General features: G+C 43.3%; 1 protein-coding gene across 9 annotated transcripts in view; it reads right to left on the reverse strand.

Moving 5' to 3' along the window:
* Nucleotides 1-3,663: 3,663 nt before the first annotated feature.
* MTCL1 (microtubule crosslinking factor 1) overlaps nucleotides 3,664-22,987 on the reverse strand; it is a 110,080-nt gene continuing 90,756 nt past the window's right edge. For 7 of the 9 annotated variants that reach the window (XM_064507216.1, XM_064507217.1, XM_064507215.1 and 4 more), the window contains 5 exons: nucleotides 21,122-21,376; nucleotides 16,605-16,910; nucleotides 14,194-14,225; nucleotides 11,227-12,787; nucleotides 3,664-4,902 (listed from right to left, as the gene is read on the reverse strand). In XM_064507216.1, coding sequence (XP_064363286.1) covers nucleotides 4,678-4,902; nucleotides 11,227-12,787; nucleotides 14,194-14,225; nucleotides 16,605-16,910; nucleotides 21,122-21,376 — 2,379 coding nt within the window. In that variant the 3' untranslated portion in view covers nucleotides 3,664-4,677. Of the gene's footprint in view, nucleotides 4,903-7,831; nucleotides 7,890-11,226; nucleotides 12,788-14,193; nucleotides 14,226-16,604; nucleotides 16,911-21,121; nucleotides 21,377-22,987 lie in introns of all 9 variants that reach the window. The other 2 variants (XM_064507223.1, XM_064507222.1) reach the window with 1 other exon arrangement.

Here is a 22,987-nt window from a genome sequence, read left to right on the forward strand (position 1 = left end):
GTCCACTTGCACTCAGCTCTCTCATCTGCAGCCTAATCCCCAGGGTTTACAGCGGGGAAGGGGGCAGGAGGAGGATGAGCAGAGCACCTGGGCCCATGACATTTTTCTGTGTAAACCTATTCTAAGGCCTTACTGTAGGGATTAAAAAATCCAATTAAGGTATAAAAAAACCTCTAAGGTTTTAACAAGACAAAACAAAATTTTCTATTGTTGGCATTTAACAGGATTCCCATTGCATGGCCTAGCAGGAGATTCTTCCCTGTTAGCACAGTATCCGCTTACATTGCTCCGCCGGACTGATTGCCACCAAAAAAGCCGTTGGAAACCCAGTAGCCAGACTAGCTCTTTCCCCTCTTCTCATGCAGCCATCCATGTACTTGTAGCTGCTGAAGACTCTGTGTTAAATTTTTCTTTCCGTGACCTTCTTGTCTCACATCTCGGCCACGACCCTGGGCTCAGGCACGTGAGTCCTTGATGCATGAGGGAGCGTTTCTGCCACCCTCCACCCATGGGCCTCCCGCAGCGCTGAGCTACGCTCAACGGCTGTAGAGCCAGGTGCTCCTTAGGAGGTGCTTTAGGTCTGAGCGACCCCAGCCCTACTTTTCCCTCAAAATAGTTACTTCTTAGGGAAGCACTGTCTTTTCAGGCTCAGTGGCCCATTGAGAGATCCCTCGCCTGGGACAGCCTGCGCAGCCCGCCAAGCACTGTAGGATTTGTCTCGCAAATTTTGTGGAGGATGCCAGGATAGGCTGGAGCCTCCGCATGGTGTTTGTACACCAGAGAAGAATGAATAATGATAGGAGAAGTCCTAGCCCAGCTCTTCTAGGAAAAAAAAATGGACAGTTTGAGAAATAGAGGCTGATTTTTTTTTTATTCTAGACACATCTCTAGACAGGCAGTTATCTCTTTCATCCAGACCTTGAAGGCAGCATGTCTCAAGCTCCTGTAAGATGGATAAAAAGATGATAAACAGGGAAGGGAAGCAGACTTTGCTTAAAGCCATTAAGCCTGTTTGGAAAGCAGGCTGGGCTATGTGAGGACTGAAGACATTAGCTGTCATTTCGCATGAAAATTATATGTACTTAATATTACTCGAGCAGGCTACAGTGATCTACTTAACTGGAAGTTAAAACAGAGGAACTGGGAGGAAACAAAACGCTGCCAGGGACATGATACCTCCAAAGAGAGCAGGAGGGAGCTTGATGGCTGCAGTTATGGGGGATGCAGGGGGAGATGTAAGGAAAGGAAGGATGGCATGAGCCTGACCCTTGGCCTGGCACAGAGGTGCAATGCCAATGTGGTGCTGCCCCAAATTCGGACACTGGGTCCCATCCATGACTGGGACAAGAGACCGCACCCAGCTGGGGAGTGCAAGATGGAACAAAATCAGCATGTGGGGCTGTACTGCTGTGGGAGCTGGCTTGTCGGAGACCCAGCTGTGGGCCCCAGTCCTTCACCTAATTACCAGCTAAGTACTAGGTAATATCCCAAGGCCATAAGCTCAGGCACCGCAAATCCCTGAGCAAAATTCAGCTATCTATTTCAGCCCCGTCAGGCGAAGCTACGACAGACGTCTTCACATCCCTTTAAACTAATTTGTGTGGCAGTCTTCTAGGCTGCTCTTGCCCTGATTATTCATGAGACAATAATTCAGCAGTGCCATGGACACCAAGTGAGCCACAAACCTTCTGAAAAGGCTTTCTATTCTATCTTAGAAGCCTTTAAAATAACCTTAGATAGACTACAGATCCATCATTTATTTTGCAATTTATTTAAGTAATTACGGAATGTCCTCGAATAACTTGGGGGCGGGGAGAAGTCCCCCAACTCTACCATTAGCAATTTTAGAAGATAAAACCCCTGGTATTTGCAAAGAGCCAGTAGAAGCATGTGATATTTCTTGATGTCCCTGTATTTGCTAATTAGACTAGAAAGGAACTTACGTTTAATTAATGTGATGCTTTTTAAGATCGTCTGCAGAATTTCTGTTTGCACTTAACCTTCTCCTTCTTGCTATGCGCTGTCTCACCCTTGTTTCAGTGATTTCCTGTTCTCTCATAAGCAGTTTACCTGGCAAACCACAGCCAGCTGCTTTTCTTCAAATACCTTCTTATTTTGGTATGGCCAGCAGCTAGTTCTCTGGACTGGTGTATTTCCTGATTTGAAAGGCAAATACCACTTTCTGATATCAAGGCTACAAAGCAGTCATCTGAATTTTCTTCTGCATCATAAAAAAAAATTACAGCTGTCACGAGGGACAGAAGAGTATTTTTACTCTCAGGTAGCTAGCACTGCATTTGCAACTTCTTTAACTTACTTTGCCTAGGAGAAACAGCTTTTAAGGGATCAGTATGCCCTCCTGCCCAACCTGGAAAACTGCTCCTGGCAATGAAGATTTTGAAAACAAACAAGGATCTTTCATTTGTGAGTCAGGGCTTCTTTAATAGTCATTGTGACTCTTCTTTGACCTTCTAAACAGTTCTTGGGCATGTTCCTCCTTCTATTGCCAAACTGAAATTCTTGCAACAGTTAAGTGTTGCAGCTAGAAGATTTTCAAGATTTGGGAAAATAAGTAGGGTGGCCACCACCTGTAATTCAAACTTGGTGTGTCTACATAATGCTCATGAAAAATGCTAACAGTGAGGCTTTGAAAAAACTGTGAAGGCACCTTAGTACCTGACGCAATCAATGTTTCGGGAGCGGGACTGGACCCTGCTTTTTGGCTAGCGCACCAGAGAACCATTGGACAACAGTTCTTTGGTCATTGCTTGTTTCAATAAGTGGCAATTTTCACAGTGGTGACCCAGAGGTGGACATTTTGACATTGGGTTAATAGCCACTGTCCTAACTGACATAGGACAAATAAGACCTCTACCAGCTTTCATCTGGGAAGTGACCCAATGGCTCGGGAGTTTGTTCTCTTCCAACAGCTGAAATAAACTTCCTAGAAAGCCGGCCATAGCACAGCAGGACAGGATGTGAGGGAGCTTATCGCTCAATAGCACTAACCAGGAAAGCTTCTAGGTAGCCCAGATGGTGCTCTTAAATAACTGAACTTAAGCAAGGGGAAATCAAACAGGAATGAGCTAGTCCAGCTAAAGGATAACTGGTCAGACCAGTCCCGGGGCTCCCAGAGAAAGCATTTGGCCAGACAGATGGTACCAGGCAAAATAGCTCAAGATCCTTCCATGTCTTGGGAAGATTTGAGTTCTCAGCTGTGCTTAGTGCTACATGTTAGCCATGTTAGCTTTACAGAAGCTCTGGTTTTATTGGATTCTGTGTGTAATGCAGAAGAGACTTGGATTAACAGCGACCATGTCATATTTTTGATATTACGTTTACCTGGCTTGTTTTCATTCACATGAATGACCAAGAGCCACAAGCCATACAACCTCAGAGGAGCTGCAAGGATAGGTCCTACTACCGCAGTGAGCAAGCTATTTTGCAGAGGTCAGTAAGGGACTTCAGAAATCTTCCCATGGCCTAATCAAGTACCCACAGGAGTGGATGGAGCCCAGCATGATATGTGCCTTGCCATTGCTACTTTCATGTAAAGCAGCATTCTCCTTCCCTTATGAATGAAGGAGGAGTTTAGAGACTTCTTCCTCCAGTTAAATGAACCATGGGAACTACGATCAGAAATAAATATCATGAAGCAATCCAGAAGTTTGTAAATACTGAGGGTTTTATTTCCACTTCACATGGTCTCCAACAGACTCTTAAACAAGACCAGTTACAATTTAGTATGCCCAGAGTTCTCAATGTTTTTTTTCCAAAACAAAGGAAGTTCTCAGTAAACACTGTACATGGCCAGTCGGACAGTTAACAATAATTTAAAAACTCTTTTTCGTATAGTCAATGCAAGAATACCAACAATAGAAGTACAGTACAGGTAAATTCACAACAATATTACAGTGAAACAGATTGACTGACATTTATGTGATGGTAGAAGTACAGTAGCAGTATGTACATGCACTAAAGTGCTAGGACCCAGAGGCATGCAAGTCAAGTATTGTATGTGTATTTTACAGCTAACTCCATAAGACTTTCTGAGGCATTCTGTTTTTACCTTTTTTTTCCTTGAGTTTACCTGTATTCCCCTCCATCTTTATTAATACAATTCTAGTGGACTAGCTTAATGGCTTTCTTCACTACTTAAAAGGTACTGCTTCAGCCAGTTGAAGCATCTTTAAGAATCTTACCTTTAAAAACTGAAAACACTGACATTAAAAGAGAATAAAATTAACTTAAGACCCTAGTTTTACATGAAAAGAAAACAACCCCCCAAAACGCCAAACCAAAATCGAAAACATAACAGTGCAAATATAACCAAAAGGCAGTTGGTATTTGGAGAGGGCGCGAGCATGTATTCAAATTCCCTTAAAACTTAATTTACATTTTATTTTAAATCTTACTTTATCTGTATATCATTTTTTACCTTTTTTTTGTTAACATACTGTATGTAGAAAAGATGGAGACAAAAATAGTTTTCTCAGCTATGAAAAAAATTAAGTTATTACAGGCACATTAACTGTTTCATTCTAGAAACGTCTCTGTTTCACAGGGTGGACATTCAGCAGCTGCGTTTGAGGGCATTCGGTGACCTCCACCGCTCGATCCCCCTCTCTCTGACCGAGACCGCTCATGGGGGAGGCTGCTAACGCCAGCGGCAGCAGCTCACTCCCACGACGCCTCTGGGGGTCCCGTGGCACCGGCCGGGGTCTCCGCCGGTGGGTCCTTGCTCCCGCGCTCCTCGGGGGAAGTCAGATCTCCGGTGGACTGTGACTGGGAGGCCGTGGGGGAATGTGAAGCCCATCGGGACGGCGGGCGCCGGTTCGCTGGTCTCTCTGGCCGGGAGAAGCAGGGTTCGAGGGACGGAGCTAGTGCAGAACAAGGTAGTTCCTTTGCAGCCAAGAGAGCAAAACAGTGGTTAGTGACTCGTATTAGAGGCGTTTTGGATCTGCAGAGAATTCAAAAAATCAGACTAAGCTAAGCATCTGTCATGTCACAGGACACAAGCAAGCAGCAAACATATTTCTGTGTGTGGGCTCCAGACATCTGCATATATGTCCATGATTTATGGAATGGATAAGGAGCGAATGAAAGAAGGCGGTTTGGGATGAGCTGAAGGAGCTGACAAACTTCCATTTGCTCATACGCCTTGTGCTAAAAGGAAGAGAGCTGAAAAATATATTTGCATGACAATTAAGTAAAATCCACTAGTCATCACATTGCTCTAAGTGCTGACCTGGCATAAAAGTGCCCAATTCTGCATTTGCAAGGGAGGTGAAAATCAACCTCTGCAGAGTTCAGACTGACATGTAGGAAAGACTTCCTAGCAGGAGAATAATGACTACAGCACTAGTTATGACCTTCGAATGGTTTAAAGATGAGGCTTACCTACAAACTTCAACTTCTAGAACCTCACTCCTGACTGTGAGCTGCTTAAGTCTGAATTACAGGAATCAGTCATACTGTACATTAAGGATGACATTCACGGAAATAGAAGAAAACTGAAATTTTATTTCTCCACCAGCTTTCCACTGTTTGGGATTGGTAGCCTGCCTGTGCAATTAGAAACAAACTCCCCTTGTGATTTTTCACTCTGGCACTAAGGTGATAATTGCTTCTAATAATTATGGACTTTGCTCTTAGCACAGCTAGACTTCACGCATTGCTTTGCATGCTTGTTATTTCAGGATGACTGATTGTGGGAGCAAGTCTGTCCTGTGATGCTGAAGCAGAACATCTGAATTTCTCTGCCTACTTTAGAATTCATAAAAGCAAATCAGCTGAGTTTGTCAACCTTTAGAAATGCATACACTGAGGAGAAGCCACTGGAGAGGACAAGAGAGTAGAACAAAAATCAGTCTTAAAATCAAAATGCAAATGATGATAGAGATTATAAACCATACAATGGAAAGGAAAAGCTCTGGCATGGTGAACCAAAGAGAAACAAAGGGAGCAGTGGCACAATGCAGTAGGAAGAATTTAGCGTAGTTTCACACAGAGAAAGAGAAAAGTGATGGGGGATGGAAGATACTGGATTAGGTAACATGATATGACTGGCCGTGAACAAACAGGGTGATATGCCATTGAACATCTCAGTTGAATTGCGAGGATCAAACATGAATGTTACATGACGTATCAAAGACATGGAGCTGAGGTACAAGAAATGCAGCGTATGGGGGTGCGTGTTTCAGGGCAGAGGGCCTCGTCGGACTTGGGGAAGTCTCTACACAGGGCTCATCGCAGTGCCTGCGGGTACTATGCAACCCACGGGGCGATCCGAGGTTGCACATCACCGTTCAAGGCAGAGCAGTACGCATCCGCCCTCCGCGTTGCAGAGAGCGAGGAATGAGAGACACGCTGGTGGGCGGCTGCAGGTCCTGCCTGCACACAGCTCCCTCCGTGCACGCCCCTCACCCCCCGTCATAACCTGCCCTGTAAACTTAAAAACTTCCTGCTGTAAACAACAGTAAAGGCTACACTATAAATCCATGCTAACAAGGAGATTGACTCTGTGTCCTGATTTCACCTCATCCTATTGGGCCTGGGGCAGCGTATGGCCCGTGAAAGCTGCTGCTATGCTTGGATTTGTTAAGGGAAATCCATACGCAGAGCAAGACTGACAGGCAGCACAACGCGATGAATTGAGGCTATGCGATTTTTGGGTTGACTCTTAGACTCTTTCTAAAGAGCAGCTTAAAATGATTATCTTTATAGCTCTGCTGGCTTCTGGCTGCTTTATCCTAGTTTCAAAGGAGTAAAGGGGAGTCAGCGCTATAATAGCAAAATTTATTTCCGCTGCTGTCTCCCAATTCAAAAGAATCGCTATAGCATGCCCACAGAGGTCGGGCAGCTTTTACAGACGGGCAGGGTTAGGCTCTTATCTGCAGCGTACACATGCACAGCATGACGCGCGCTGCACCAGCCATTGCTGCTACTCCACGGCAGAGAAATGGGGCAGCGTAATCCTGCGACGTGCTGGCTGCCGAGCTGGTTTGGTACCCCCGCCTGCAGGTTGCCTGCCTTGGAGGACCTTAGGGAAATTGAGTTAGAAGGAAACTGCCAAAAATGGTTTTTGAAACCCCAAACATCCTCACTTACCATATGCAGTTGCCGTAGCTACGTAAGCCAGAAATGTTTAAAAAACTAGTATCTTTTGGGTAATTTGGTATAATGGTTGCATTTGGGGGAGGGGAGCACTTCTAAGCCTGGACATTGACACTGGGAAAGATGATTTCAGCTTTAGTTGCTAGCTCTTTCCTAGGCCAGGCTGTTGGCTACCATGGCTACATCGATGTCAGTGAATAAAGCAGGCTCTGAGGTGAAGCGGATCGTCACAGCCCATGTCTACATGGTGTCTCCCCACCACGCTGTGGCAGCCCGGTGTCTCCCCCCGAGCCACCGGGGAGCACCCCAGCTGGCACTGGCCAAACTGGGCTGGGACCAGCTGGGACCCCCCTAGCCCACCAGCCCTTGGGCTGCTGCTTGAGTCCCCTCCCCCTCCCCAACATCACTGCACACGTTTATCGGGTCCTAAACTTTGTCCATTTTTTTAAAATTTGAACCAACCCCCTGCTGCCCCAAATTTTCACTGAAATTTGACCTTCTCCAGGCCTGCCTACGCTCGCGCCCACGCACCAGCGGGAGACGGGGGTCCCATCCTGTGTGCTCCCCAAGCGACGCACACGGGGAGCCCCTGGGGCTTGGGGTGCTGGGCGCGCAGGCGGCCGGGGCTCTGCCGTCGGCCACCTCCCGCCATTGACCCACGCGCTCAAAGCCACCGCTTTCGGAAAGGGCTGGAAACAAGGCGGAAAGGACTTACAGCAGTGAGGCAGGCAGGGTTAGAGTCCCCAGGGGGCAGTTAATAAGACAGTTTGATTCTGGACAGAACAGACAGAAAAGAGAAAGAAAGCAAGTAGGTTGGAAAGAATTGTTTTAATCAATTATTTTTCAAAGCGAAGGTCTCTTGTTGGCAAGGAAGTCTCCAGATGTTCCTACCCATTCAGATCATGTTACCGCTGTATCACAGGGGAAACTACTAATGATAAAAAAAAAGATAAGCCACTAGCAGAAGCAGATTTAGAAAAGAAAGAAGCAAACAAACCAACCCTTCACAAACCTAGCAGAGTCTCAGAAGTGGACATGCCATTAAACAATCCAAACATTTCTACTCAGCAGAGAAAGATGTCTTTTATCCTCTGCCAAGCCTGATTAGCGCCAGGGAAAAAAAAAAGTTACTGCGAAAGAGGAATAAAGCTGTATTTTTTCCTTTGATTTTGAGAGAGAATTTCTGCTTAGGAGATCCCTAAAAGGCAAAAAAGCCACTAATTTTTATGTTATGCGGATGCCCATATAAAGCTTTGATGAGAGCTATCTGCCTTTCCCTTCTTATTCCTATTTAACGGTGGCACTGAAAGGGAGACGCAAACCGTAATAAAAGCACTCGCCTTCTGCCATCATCCTCCCTACTTTTTTGCCATCTCCCTCCAGTGCTGCCGGGCTCAGCTGCAAGCACGCAGCAGTTGCTCTGCTTGGGCGGCCAGAGGACCTGCCAGCTCCCGTTCCCACGGATCCACGTGGCCAGGCCTTTCACCCTGCTGTCTCCAGAAATGGGTCCCACCTCTGTTTAGCTGTGTAACCTCCATGATTTACAACCTTGCCAGCTATAGAGAAATGTTCATACTGCTCTAATGTGGCCAGCTGGGTAAACCTAACTTGTGTTTTTATGGTAATATTTATAAATTCCATGATATGCAAGTAAGATAGTAGTTTAGCGAATTAGCAGGATAAGATACTACTAGGCTGCACTGGGGGGATGTGAATTTGCTTGTAAGCAGCTCTTGGCAGGTTAGAACGAAAATACAGAGCTACTATGAAAATGCACTGCTACCATGTATGGATATAGAGGCACACATATATATGTGCATAATTGTATATATATATGAACTAGATTTTATATTTGCAGCAGGAATATAAAAGCAAATTATGCAACTGGAACATCCAGAAGCTCAGATTAGAGAAGAGCTGCCAACAAGAAGAGCTTGCCAAGGCAACTTTAAAAGCCATTAATGTGTGATGCCCTGATAGCAGGAAAAGGTAGGCTTTCTGTGGTAAGGGGGGGGGGGGTCACTCGCGTTGTCTGGAAACCCACAGGGGAGGGGGGCACCCAGCAAGGAGCAGCGAAGGGTGGCAGGGCTGTGCTGGTCGGCGCGGCTCCAAGCACAGCTCACCTCCCTGGAGACCGGCACCCACTGCATCCACTGACTCTTGCTTGTGACAAAATGTGCAAAGTGTAACTTGTAGGTGGTGTCATTTGTGTGGCCAGTGTAATCCCTAAATAACTCAAGGCACTTCCAGAGTCTAAACTTCTTTGCGGTTTTGTTTTCAGCAGAAAATCCACACTCCGTAAGTGCGTCTTGTAGAGCACCACCTTGACTGGGAAAAGCTAAGCCTGTCACATGGACGCCCGCCACCTTCCTTTTCCAGACACATTCTTGGGAAAGGACAGGACCACCCCAAGTTCATAACCTGGGCAGCTAGACAACAGTCTGAACAACTGAGAAAGACTTGCAAGGAAGAAAAAGTCTGAGCTCTGAGGCTTGGCACTCAAAAAATTAGGCAAAAGTTATTGAAAATTCACAAACAGAAGGTAAAGTTGAGGTGAAGCTGTGAGACTATACCACATACTTTCTAATAAGGAATGGTAATGCATTCCCAGTATTTCAAATTATAGGCAAAATACAGAGATAGCTAGAAAGATCCAGATAAATGAGGTTTCTTTCCACTTTTATTTTTTTGAGTTTTATGCAGAAAGCCCACTGTCTTTCATTGTTATTTATAATGTGCATGTAGGGGTTTTTTTTATGTATACAAACTTCCCTATTTATTTTCTTTTAAACAGCATATAGGTAATATATCCTCAGCTTTGGATGCTCAGTTAGGAAAAACGATTATGCCCTCTGAGTAGTACCTACAAAGGAGGAGCAAATCACACCCTAGAACAACCGGCTGGTGAAAGGCAAACTGCAGAACAAAAGTCCCAGTGCCCAAGTTCCCAGGAGAGCCTCAACCCAAATGTGGACTGAGAAAATGGGTTTTGTCTCTTCCATTGAGGCTTTCTAAGGCAGGAGTGGTAGGAGCGAACCCCAGAGATGCTGCTGCTCCCCATCTCACCCCAGCAAGGCTGAGGTGGCATGCCAGGGATGAGCACGGCCAAAACATGGAGATGCCACAGAGACAGCCCAGGGTGGACAGCATGACAGGTTCCTGTCCCTACCCTGGGAAATTTCCCTGACCAGCCTGAAAAATGCTGTTTCACTGCTGCGTCAAAAACAGGCACTGTTAAGTGCTGGGCACAGTTCAGCTCTCTCAGGGCTTTCCCAGACCAACTCTCTTCTGCACAAAGGTTCACTAGGAACAGGAGACTGAGACATTGACAGCTCAGAGAGCTTTTGTCCATCATTATACCCCCTTTTTGGCTGATTTCTGCAGCATATTTCTGTACCTGAGGATCTGACTCCCAATACTCGGGCATATCTGCTGAGACAGATAACACTTTCAACAGTACAGTAAAACAACAGTATAGATTTCTTAAATATTAATTAGGTTTGTGCTTAGACTAGTTGATTCTCATTATTATAATTGCTATTGTTTTGTGAGGCAGCAACAATCAATTCCAAATTTCATGCTGTTTAATCACATTTACAGACCAGAGTCAAGCTTATTCAGATACATCCAGAAAAGGTACGCCAAAGGCACTGAAGTTCTGGATCAGGGCATTGTAGTCACTATTTTTAACACAGCCTTGTTAATACAGAATTACTGATTCTTGCATAGGAGAAACAATCTACCTTTCTGTCCAGCACAATACAGAAATTTACTCAAACCTAGGGTCCCTAGAACATGTGTTAATTTGTGATGCATTTTGTGACAGAAACCCCTAATCCCCAGGCATTCAGGGGAGAACCATCTTTATCCAGTAAAGGATAAAGCTCTTCTGATGCTTTCAAGCCCGATTAGCTTTCAGGATAAAACTCAGATTCTTTAATGAGTTCTTCAGTGACTAATCCAACATTTTCATGACTGGGACTCGCTGGTAGTACCATGACATGACTAGGATATTGTAAATACTCAGAAGGACTGCAAGACATCTCATAATGCATTTGTTCAAAGAAGGGTGCATTTAGCTATAGGAGGAAAAACAAACAAACTCATTACCTCTATGGACCCTGGTTCTACTTTGACAATATCTGCTGTGCTGTTGTCATTGCTAAGATTTGGTGGGCTGTGTGAGGGTAGCCTTCTCTCTTCCTTTAAGGCATGCTCCAAAAGTTTCTTATTCAAGATCCTGGCAGCATTTTCTGCAAGTGTATACCCTGGAGGAGCAGATAAGTCCTGCCTGATACTTGTCACCTCAGTCCCTTCTTCCTTTTGTGTCTCTGTCCCCAAACGGAGAGGACTGGGTGATCTGCCGCGGGCATTTGTACATGGATCCTGCACTGGGCCCAGTTCTGGTCTGGGTTCTGCTGACCTGGATCGGCTACTAGACCTGGGGCATTTTTGGAAGGTCTCATGAAAGATGGGGCTATGGTCAATAATGTTGAACAAACTGGAGAGGCCATCATTGATGGTGGTATGGACTGGACTCTCCCTTGTAGTAGTTGATCTAGCCCAAGCGGACTCACTGAATCCTTTTTGAGGTGTACCAGGCAAAGTCCGGTTATTTGGCTGGTCTGATTTGGGAAGGATTTTCCTTTGCAACTTTGGAGAGCCATATTTGGGGGAGCAGCATGTGCGTTCAAACTTAGCCTGGACCTTTTCAATGACAGGGGTCACTTGCCTGCTTCTTAGGCTTCTGGATGGTGAAGAGACAGGAGTGGATCCCCCCTTTGGTGTCAGACACTTGTGTGGACTGCTGGTGATACTGCGCAGGGTTTCTGTCTGCAAGCCAACACTGATTGTCTGGGTGGTCTGCGTCCCTGTCGTCCTCATCCCATTGGTTTGACAAGCTGTGTCCTTAAACTGAGGCTCTGTTGAATTAGAGTTAGAGCGTATTGCGTTTCGGACAGAGAAAGCGACCTCCTTCATATCGTCACTCATGTTTTTGGACATCTCCAAGCTGTGCAAGGGTGAGGCAAAGCCCACAGTAGTGCAAATAGGGCGTTCAATGGGATGAAGACCACTCTCCAGAAAATCCTTATGATGTTTGGCCAGGTCACAAGACCATCTTCCAAACATATCCGAGGAAGCACCTTTTGTCTCACCGACATTCCCCATAGCTTTGGTCACAGAAAACAGGAAGTCTGGCTCAACCTGGTTTTTCCCTTCGCTGCCAGCTATCACTGAATTATCAAACCTACGGACAACTGGTGGGCTGTGAAAGACCCGAACTCCCATTTTTTCGGTTACACCATGACTCCTCGTTGGCTGCTTCTGGCAGTGCTCTGGGCTGGTCATGGTATTGGTTGTCATAGTGACACTGGTAGTGAGGTACCATGATGATGCCTGGAAGGGATCTGAAGCAGGATCATTCCCAGCTTTCCCCATCTCTGTCCTTTCTGCCCAGGCTTCTGCAGGCTTCTCCGCAGCCCCACCATGGTTCCTAGTGTTACTGTAATCCCAATTTTTATTGAACTCCTCGATGTATTTCAGATCATCAGGAGACAAGGGAGGGGTTATATCATCTTTGCTGCTAGATGAAGGCAAGTTTTTCTCCGGGAGAAATGGAGAAATATCCATCAAGCGCTGGAATTCTGACATGGAAGAAACGGACATCGCCCTGGAAAGGGGAGCACAGAAGTATTACATTTGCACAAACTCTCATAGAACTATTGTTTTTTTCAGCAGAAAACTAACTCAGACAACTCTTACTAAGGACTTCTATATGAAACCACTTTAGCCCTCTCTTTCGCTAACATTCGCTTTTATTGTTTTTTAAAAGCTACGAAATGCAAGCATTCCTGATGAGTCATTAGAAGTACCCAATAGTTTATTAATGGCCCTTAATTTACTGTTTTCTCATGGATTGCTGCTTGGCAAATGTCTGAAATGTGCAGCGGTAAGATGCCTTTCAGAAATATATTATTCCTGGAAAATGAGTCTTTATGACAATTTGAGGTACGCTTTTCAGAGCAAGTGCGGAGTATTTCCAACTTGCTGTGAAATCCGCAAGTCCACCCTCACTCCTGAGGCTGCTCAGGCTGCACAGCTGGTGCACAGTGATATGGGACAGCCTAGATGCTGTTCTCTTTAACTGGCTTGGTGAGTTGAGCTCATGCTATCATTCAGCAAAAGGGAATCTCTATGTGATTATGCTAGATTCTTGGCTTTCCCCACACTTTGCTAGTCCATGCAAATTAAAAACATTCAGCCGAGTTATCCTACTGCTTCACTGTAAGAAAAATCAAACAACAAAAGAATCTTTCCGAACGGAATTACTTAAAAATGTAAACAACTGTAGTTATCGGAGTCTGATCAATGAGGCAACTAAAGCTGGATGAGGATTCAGTCAGCAATGATTTTTACATAGAAATGTTCCAGAAGATACAATAAAAGGATACTGTGAGTTTTTAATCAAGAGCATCAGCTGCAGACTTTGGGTGCATCTACGCTAGTGTTTTAGTTGAGATCAGGAGCATGCTTTTGAAGTGAACCTCCTAGTAAGATGCTTTGGTTTGCACTGGGGGCAATCTCACAAAGCACAGAGCACAGACTGGATGCCTTTGGGATGCAAGTGAGCTGGAAGATGTTCTCAGAAGCATGACTAATGCACTCCAGCTTCAGGTGGGCAGTCAGCCTGGGGCAGCACAACAGAAATTATCCAAAGCAAAATATCCCTCACATGCAGGGGGGTGTCTGGTCCTCAGCACCAACTGCGTTGCTCTACACATTAGTGTCTATAGGTCTGCACTACTTGCTAACATAGACATAGCCTTCAGTGTAAGTTGAAGCTTCATGCACTTTCATACAGATCCATCTTTGTGCACCACAGCTGAATGTGGCCCAAGTTAATCAGAGAAGAACAGAAGCATACGTAGACAAATTAATCCCCGGATAAATCCATTAATCTGGCTCACAAGCTGCTGAGGAGGTGGCATGGTTATGCCCGGGGTTTGTGGTTTGGGTGCGAGAACGCTGGAACTCTGGCTGCTGGGTATTTGCTGTTTTTCCTGCAGTTTTACTCACCTCTGAAGATTTCCTTTGTGTGTTTCTTCTTCCTGAAGCAAAACAGAAACAAAGAAAGAGGATAAGTTATTTCTGAATCTGTTCGTGGCATTGACTAATGGGTGTTTTGTCATTTACTTCCAGGTAGTTCCACCAGCTAAGTTCATCTCTAAAAAGCAGCTAACTTTTGCTGTGATAAGGAATCTCAAGGTGCCTGTGGGAATATTCTTCTTGTTAAACATAGGCAGAAAAATTGTCAGTCACATTAGAACAACAGACTGCACAAAGAAAAAGCATGTCCCATATCTAAAACAACCTTGAACTTTTACAGTCCCATGTTATCAGAAATAGAAGTAAGCTGCAAAAGACTTTTTTCCACATGTACAAAATATTTTGTTGGACCACATCTTTGTGAGTGAACTTGTTCTCTGGAGTTAATCTGCTTTATGACAGAGACCTAGTTGTGCTGAAATAAGAGATAAAACGTGGTCCTCTGACATAAGATTTCATTATATATTCTCTAGGAACCAACAAATGGCACCAGTTGAAACTCATTAAACTAGCTATATTAAATGTGTGGGAAAACTATTGTTTCACAGGGGGAGTACCTATGGCTTGCTAACAGCATTAAGATGTTGTTATGGCAATTATTTCCCTATGACAATTCCAATAATGAGTTGTTTTTTTTCTCCTGAAGCAATTGCTCTACAGCTATTGTTTAACTGTTTATTTACATTTCTAATAAAATACAGGAAATACAAAATATGATAGGGAACAAAAAGATAATTAGGACCAATTACTGTTATTTAACCCCATGAAATGAAGTACATTACTATTACATGTGTTCCAGGTTGTGACTATTCAAAAAGAGCACCTTGTCACTCAGCAAATATCTTTCCAGTATTTATCCAGATTCAGGGAAGAAACAGGAGAAAACTGATTCTCCTCTCACTTACTCTGGTGTAAGTCTGGAATAACATTACTGGCCTCAGTGGAGTAAATCTAATCTAAATGAATGGAGAATCAGGCTGAAACCTGGACTGGTTTTCACTATGGTTAGTACTGCAAAGAAAACGCAGTAAATGGGGATAGTCAGCGGGGTTCAATTGCTTCTGTGCATCATCAGTAAAACTATTCATTAAACTCCAATCAGTTTCACTTGAGCAAAGCCGTGGAGGGGAGAGGACTTTGCACAGGTTTCACCAAAGCATGCTTTGAAGGAAAGAAGCTATACATGTACCACTAAGGACCAAATTTTGCTGGCAAAACTTTTGTTAATGGCGGTAATGTCTGAAAAAGGCAAAACATCTCCAGAGATCTCCATTCTTAAATATCAGAGTGAATTTAAAGTACAGAAAACAGCAGACAAATCCAAAGCAGTCAGTCAAGCACAAAAACCTATGTCCCTGACAATGGTATCAACGTGTTTCACTAAGCACCTGGGCATGCATGAAATAAACAGCTGAGAAAGAATGAATACGGAGTGCTATATTGCCACCCATACAGTCCTGCCACTGAAGGGAGGGAAAGCTAACTGCAATACACAGGTAGCTACAAGTACTTAAAATAGAAGAAAGGCGCTCATATTTCTTGGCGCTCTCAATCTTTTTCTCTGCTTCCTTCCAGACAACCTGACTTCCCAATTTGTTAGCTAAGTAACGATGTTTTATGTCTCAAAGAAACGCTTAGGTCAAATTTTCACAAGCGGAAGTGTTTGATTCAAGTCACACTGGTGAAACCTTGTCAGTCCGGCAGGGAGCCCATGATCTGACCTGTCGTCAAAATTTTTCCCAGAGTGGTCAAATATTCAAGCCTGAGTACATACATACATATTTGATGGGAAAGTTTCTGCTTCCCTGTTTGCTATGATTTGTATACCCAACCAGTATTTAATTTCACAGAAGTGATTAAACTGCACAGTTGCGGTTAACATGAATATCCTCACTGCCATGAATATAATACAACAGTTGACAGGTTCCTTCATATCAGCCTATAGGGACTGGGACCCCAGGTTTCATTCAGCATGGATATAAACTAAACTGTGAAGACTTGGATCCCATGACAGTAAGCTTGCTTTGGTGCAGACTTCAGCAGGTCATAGATGGCATTCACTATGGCCTGACAGCACCTCTTAGTACTTACTAGCTTTTTATGGTGTAATCTCTAATTTTGCTGATGAAGGATAGTTTTATTTTTCAAAAATCTCATCTCACTGACTCATGCTAATCTGTTTAGAAGGCAACCACCGTGGGATAACTAGGATTACCTCTCCACAGTACTTACTGCATTACTAGCAAAATAGAGCCCAAGTTTTTTTCATATATATGTACATATTTACAACCAGAAGAGCTTGAAGACCTTGTAACCCAATATGCTATGTCATATATAGTTATCCATGAAACTGGCTTGAGACAAAGCAGAAGAGAACGTACTTCCGTTAAGCCTGTCAAGAATTTCTCCCGCTCCATTTGCCGCGACCGGTGCTCCTCAGACTCGTCAGGGGAATCCAGGGACAGTGACTCCAGAAAAAGGTTTTCTGTGGCAGTGCACCTATCGCTCTCCTTCAGCTTCGACAGTGACCGATCATCAAACTGGATAGCGTCTGAATCAGAGTAGGATCTTGCCCCCATTGGACGAGGCATGTGAAGGTTCCCCTGGGTTGCAAATGGACGAAGGTTACTCTCCTTCTGGTCACAAAGAAAACTGCTTCCTCTTCGTGGGCTCACTTCTTTCTGAAGCTGGCAAGGAGGTAAATTAAAACAAACAGCAATCATTTATGTAGAGGACGGTATTCTGCATTTGTCTTCTGTAGAACTCAGCTTTGCATAGGAGAGAGATGTGCGTGTCTTTGGGAGGCAAGTATGGCACATGGGCTGGGATCACAGCTTAGCTCTAGGGATGCCAGCTTTGCAGTACTGCAAAGTACTCTTTCTGCAAAGGACAAGACATCTTGAGGGCTTTGATGCTATCCCTCATTGGATTTTGAATGATTAAATATTTATATACATATACAGTTTTGCATGTTTATGTATATAGGTATACATACACATACCCCCCCCCCCACAAAATGCATCTGCTTGTAATTTGATTTTTAAAGAAAGAAATCAATGCTGATTATTTTTTAAAAAACAATCTTGATATATGATACTAAAGCAATACAAGTAGGAGCTCAAAGAAGGGCTGGTTACTTGGAGTCCCATCAAAACAAACACATTCTTCTTCTGGTCAGCAGTATAAGGGTTGCACTTTTATGTACATTACTCATCATACATTCTTGTTTCCAGTGGAAAATTCCACTTAACAAAAAACAAAGCCTTTGTTTTAAAAACTGACTAGCATGGCTAGAAAGTTGGCTATTTGTACACAACACTATTGTCAAAGAGATGAATTAGGCACAGAAAATATGTATGAGGAAAATGCATATTTATAGAAGGACCATCAAAATTATTAACTCTATACTTTGCAAAAGCTGGGTGAAGAGGGGGTAGGAGCACGAGTGAAACAGAACTACTGCCAATCTTAAAATTAGATTATGTGACCAACTTTCCCTTCAGTTGTAAATACAACAAGATGGATGAAGCGAGTGATATTTTTGAACAATGTATATGATAGGAGAAATCTGATATGTAATTCTGATGTTCTGCTAGAGCTACCTGCTAAGGTCTTTATCAAGCCCAAGCAACAATAACTTACAAATGCCTAAACCATCCTTTACGACTCTGAAGACTGAGGACCTAAAAAAACATATTAATTACATCTTCTTGGACATGTTGGGGAAAAAAAAGACATCATATTGCTCAAAACCATTTTCAGTCAGGATGCAGATAACTAAATTTGCACTTGGGCTGCAGTCAGAGGATTTTTGTTTGATTGAGGCCTGACAAAAACGGAATGCATCTTCAGTATTTGCTCATTATTTACAAAATCTGAAACAGTTTGATTAAAAAGAGCTAATTTAAAGTATCCCATACAGTAGGGGGTGGAAGGTCTCTCCAGAGGTCCTAGAGTCCTTTCCCCAGAATATGAGCAGGACCCAGAGGAAAATTAGTAATTGCATATTTTCTGTTTAAGCAGCTCCAATTGCAAACTCTTCTGGATTTTCATGGATCCTTATGATATGATGATCTGGGAACCTTTATGAGAAAACAATACAGTTTGTTGCTTACTCTCTGACTGTCAGGCGAATAAAAATGACAAATACCAGCCTAAATTTTAAGTGACTAATGATTTTGTCCCCATCTGTTTATACCTATAAACACACAGCTTTTCATATAGGTAATTTCATGCATTTCAATATTTGGCAGTGCGATCTGTGCAGAATTAGCTTTTGTAATATAGTGGAAGGAGAGTATCTAAGGGAAAACAAAGTGACAGTGCACTGGAAAAGAATAAAACTTTGAGCTCTGCAAAAAGTAGGTCATCATGCTTTTTTATATGTTAGTAGTATTCCCACAACCATCCAGAGTAAAGTATTTTATATATTTTCTACACTGGTGTGAGCTTCCCTCTTATCATACATGTATTATTCAGGAACTATGTGAAAGCAGACAGGCATAAAGCATTAGTATGAAGCTTGGCACACAGGCTTCTATTATGTCTTAAACTCTGTTTTTCAAACATACACACTGGTGTAGTCTCTTCATCCTCTATGTATTTCCATACATGGAATACACACAGAAAAACACGGGGGAGAAGGACTTCAAAGATATACTAATTGCTTCCATCTAAAGCAGGGCATGAATGCAATCTGAGAGGATATTCCACTAAAAGCCTGAAAATATTTGGAAGCTTCCTGTCACACAGGGAAATGTTTGATTACAAGCAAAGATGGGGTTATGAATTTTCGCAGGCAGATAGCCAAGTCTTCGAATGCTATTTCTGATTATCCAGTCCTTTAAAAATAGCTTGATATCATATTTTTTATTTCCCTATCTATCACTAATACTGCAAACAGCTCGGTTGTACAGTAAATATATAGCTGAACCATAGAGGTTTCAGAATAGTAACAAAAGGAATCAGTTCCAGGACTAGTTTACGGCTGTTTTGTAGACTCTCCCAAGATGACACTGAGAGATTATGTCAAGTTTAAAGAGACTTAAAGGCTAGGTAACATTAACAGGGATTCCTCTTCCCCCTCCCTTTACTGTCCCCAGTTCTCAGAGAAAAGAAAAGCAGTTTTTAACCAGGTTAAAAACTCCCTCAGGTTATTGAGGATACATCATGGAGATAACATTAAAAAATACAGTTCACAGGGGAAGCAGCATAAACATCCAAAGAGGTACCAGTGACTCTCCAAACACAAGTTTGTGTCCATGTCCTTAACAGACTGGGAAATTTTCTGACAGCTATTTATCCCCCATTTTGCATGAAGAATCCCCAGGAGGTAGTTTTGTCACTGAAACTCAACAATTATAAACCAGCCCAGTCAAACCATGGAGAACTCTGCATCCTCTACCTGTGAAGCCTGGGAATCAGATGAGTCTGATAAACTGCTTGGTCGCAAGCCCTCCTTGCTCACGTGCATTGGCTGTCCTAGCTGAGACTCAATATTGGTCTGTATCACACAGCATTGCAAGAGCTTGTTCCATTAGCTTCCCAAACTATTCTCAAAAGCTCTTAGACACATGGGAGATTAAAAAACCCAGGATATCATTTATTGATATTTTAAATTAAGAAGCTCAAAAATCACCTTTCTTAGTTGATAAAGCTTTCATATTGTTAACCACCACCATGTCGGTCAGACCTACACATTTAGTAGTGATATTAGAAATATCCATAGAGTACAACATTTTCCTAAGTACTTCTCTGTAGATTTAAAAGCCATAGCTTAAAGAGAGGTCTAGTCTTGTGCCCCACATTTACTGCCTGGTGAGTTTTCCTTAGCTTCTTGTTGCAGCCCAAGCATGGGAACGTTAGGTACAGATAATGGTTCCTTTCCAGAAACTGGAAATGAGATTACACCAGGCTTTCATCAACTCAACATGTGAAGCTACTTTGTGCTTCATTCAAGTGCAATGCTCCCTAGAGAGCATGTACAAATCTGGTGCAATTCCATTTTTGATGTCCTAAGGACAGAAAGTAATCAGTTAATTGAGGAATCACAATTTTTGTTGTTTTTCTTCCTCTTCCAGGAATGCATGACTCAGAACTGAACAATGTTCTGTGAAAAACTGTGTATTAGATATCTCTCATTAAACATGATTTTTTATTTTTTCTGTGGCTTCCAGCCAAAGAATAAATCCATTAGGTGTAATTTGGAACAGCATTTTCAAACCAGGCTCTAATACTAAGCAGATGAAAGTGCAGATCAGCATGAAAAACAAGTGGCTAGCCATGCAATTATTAGATTTGCAAATGAGAGCAGAGGTGTGCACACCATTCATGTGACCAAGGTCAGAAGTATCTTCTGAATGTTCAGCATTGATAGCTGCTTATTTGTTATCAGTCGGGGCTCTTCACTTTCATCCCCCGGGTTCCCTTGCTAGAGAAAAAGAATTCAATTGAGATTGAATAGTCACAGCAGCTGCATCTTTGGTGGCAATTCACGGATGAACAGACTTTTTTTGGCAGGAAGCTGTATATCAAACCTTGAATAACCCTGTGTTTGGGATTGAGTGTTTTAGCATGAAGAGATGCATATAAGTTTTCAAACAGAATGAATCAATGTCACCATCCCTGTCTGGGGTAAGTGAAATGAGGCAGGAAATGGCCTTTAACATGGAGCTGATTTCTCATAAACATTATTTTATATGGATTATGAGCATTTTCCTTTTATTCCCTTGTGTATGTAAACTGTTTTGTACCATGAGAAACACTGATGTAGCCAAGGAACCAAAATTATTCCTCTGCTGTTTCTTAATATAGTTTCTCAACCCTGGTCTGAATGCAGTTGTGGTGCAAAGCTTAATGCTTGCAGCCAGCCATCGATCATGCAAAAGCGAGTACTTACCTGCTCTATCCGTCTGAGCAGCTCCTTCTTCTGACGCTCCCACTCTCGCCGGTCTCTATCAAGTCTGTCCAGGAGCTCCACTTTTTCCCGATTCCAGTTCTTCTCACTGTGCTGGATTTGCCAGCGGAGATCCATCACCACACTGTGACTCTCAGCCAGAAGCTTTTTGTGCTCCTCTCTTTCCCTTTTAAAAGCCCCCTTTGCATCAGAGGCGAGGCCTGTTTCTGCTGAGGCATTCTCACGCTTCCCTTCCAGCTGCCATCAAAACAAAACTTTATAAGGATATCAAACTTTCTGAAGGTAAAAGCCTATGTCTGACAAGGAATTTGAGTTAAGGCCTAACTCCACAAAGATAATTGCAAAATTATGGTAATTCCTAGCTCCTAAGATGTTCAACTTACAAAAAGTTTTAAAACCAAAATAGTAAAAATCATAGTGAGTCATTTTTCCAGCTCTACCAGCTCATGCTCTAAGGTATCAGTGTGATCTCTCTGAAGGGTGCATGGGTACCAGCAATGAAGAAACATGGAGCTGAACTCCAACCTCATCATTATCTCTGAGACACCCGTCAGATCCCCCACCAATTCTCTGCCTTTGCTCTCTCACTCAGACACTCAGTGCACTCATCTTCTGAAGAGACTTTTTGCCCAGAGCAATCCTGACCAAAAGCCTTATTGTATAGCTCCTCACAGCTTCCAGCAGGAGAGGATGTTACCAGGACAAAGAGATGTACCTAGATCATCCCCCCATCTCTGCAGTTTCTGGTTCCTGAATTGATTTCTAGGGTGGTCAGGCAGTTAGTTGATGCTACCTTCTCTCTCTTCTCCTTTATTCTGTGTTCAGGGGTCAGCTCAATCAGACCAGAATATCTGGCCCAAGGTCATGGGAAAATTCAGGCTGGATGGGGCCTCGGGAGGTCTCTAGCCTGACCGTGGCTCAGAGCAGGATCAGCTCTGAGGTCAGACGAGGTTGCTGTGAGCTGTATCCAGCTGGGTCCTGACAAAGCTCTGAGGATGGAGACTGCACAGCCTCTCTGGACAACCTCTGCTACTGCTGGACTGTCGTCAGGGTGAAAAAGGTACTCAGCGGGCTTGTGTAAGTTGAAGAATTATCTTGTGATAGTGAAATGAAAAAATTATCCCTGAAACTTGACTTTTTGTTAACAACCCAGTAGATGTGCAAGTGAGTCAGAGTGGGACACGCCACCGTCCCCCGGCTCTGTGGGCAAAGAGCAGTGAAAAGCAGTGAAAACTCATTTCCATCTCTGAAGCCAAAGTTGTCTTGAAAAACCAAAGGCAGCAGGTCTGCTGGGAAACACACTGCTTTAGCAGGAGAGGAGGACAACACCTTCAAACTGTCATATGTGGAAAATAAGTCCAACTTGTCTGAGCAAGGGAAAGTTCAGACTGGATTCAGGAGAAACTAGTCTCTGGAACAAACTCCCCAAGTAAATGGCAGAAGGCTCATTGCTTGAGTATTTTAAAATTGTAATGAGAGAACATCCTTCACAGCTACTTATATTGACAGGGAGATCTCAAACACCTACTTCCTCTATCACTAATTTCTAAAGTTCTGTTATTTTAAAACCAACCAAAAAATAAATGATAAAAACATAGGTCCCTTTTTAGCCAAGTTCAAAGGACACCATGTCTCTCTCCCTTAGTTTGTACAGTGTATATTTGAGGGGCCAGAATGATGCTAACAGCATCTGATGAGATTCAGATGCATGATATTTTGTACAGACCCGGATGTTAGAGACTGATGGACCTTTGCCTTTAACTATTCATACCTATAAAATCTCTCTGAAGTCAGATTTGACAGCAGTGGGATATTCCTGCCAGTATTTAACTCAATAACTCAAGCTGT

This window comes from Dromaius novaehollandiae, chromosome 2, assembly GCF_036370855.1.
Source record: "Dromaius novaehollandiae isolate bDroNov1 chromosome 2, bDroNov1.hap1, whole genome shotgun sequence".
Taxonomy (NCBI): domain Eukaryota; kingdom Metazoa; phylum Chordata; class Aves; order Casuariiformes; family Dromaiidae; genus Dromaius; species Dromaius novaehollandiae.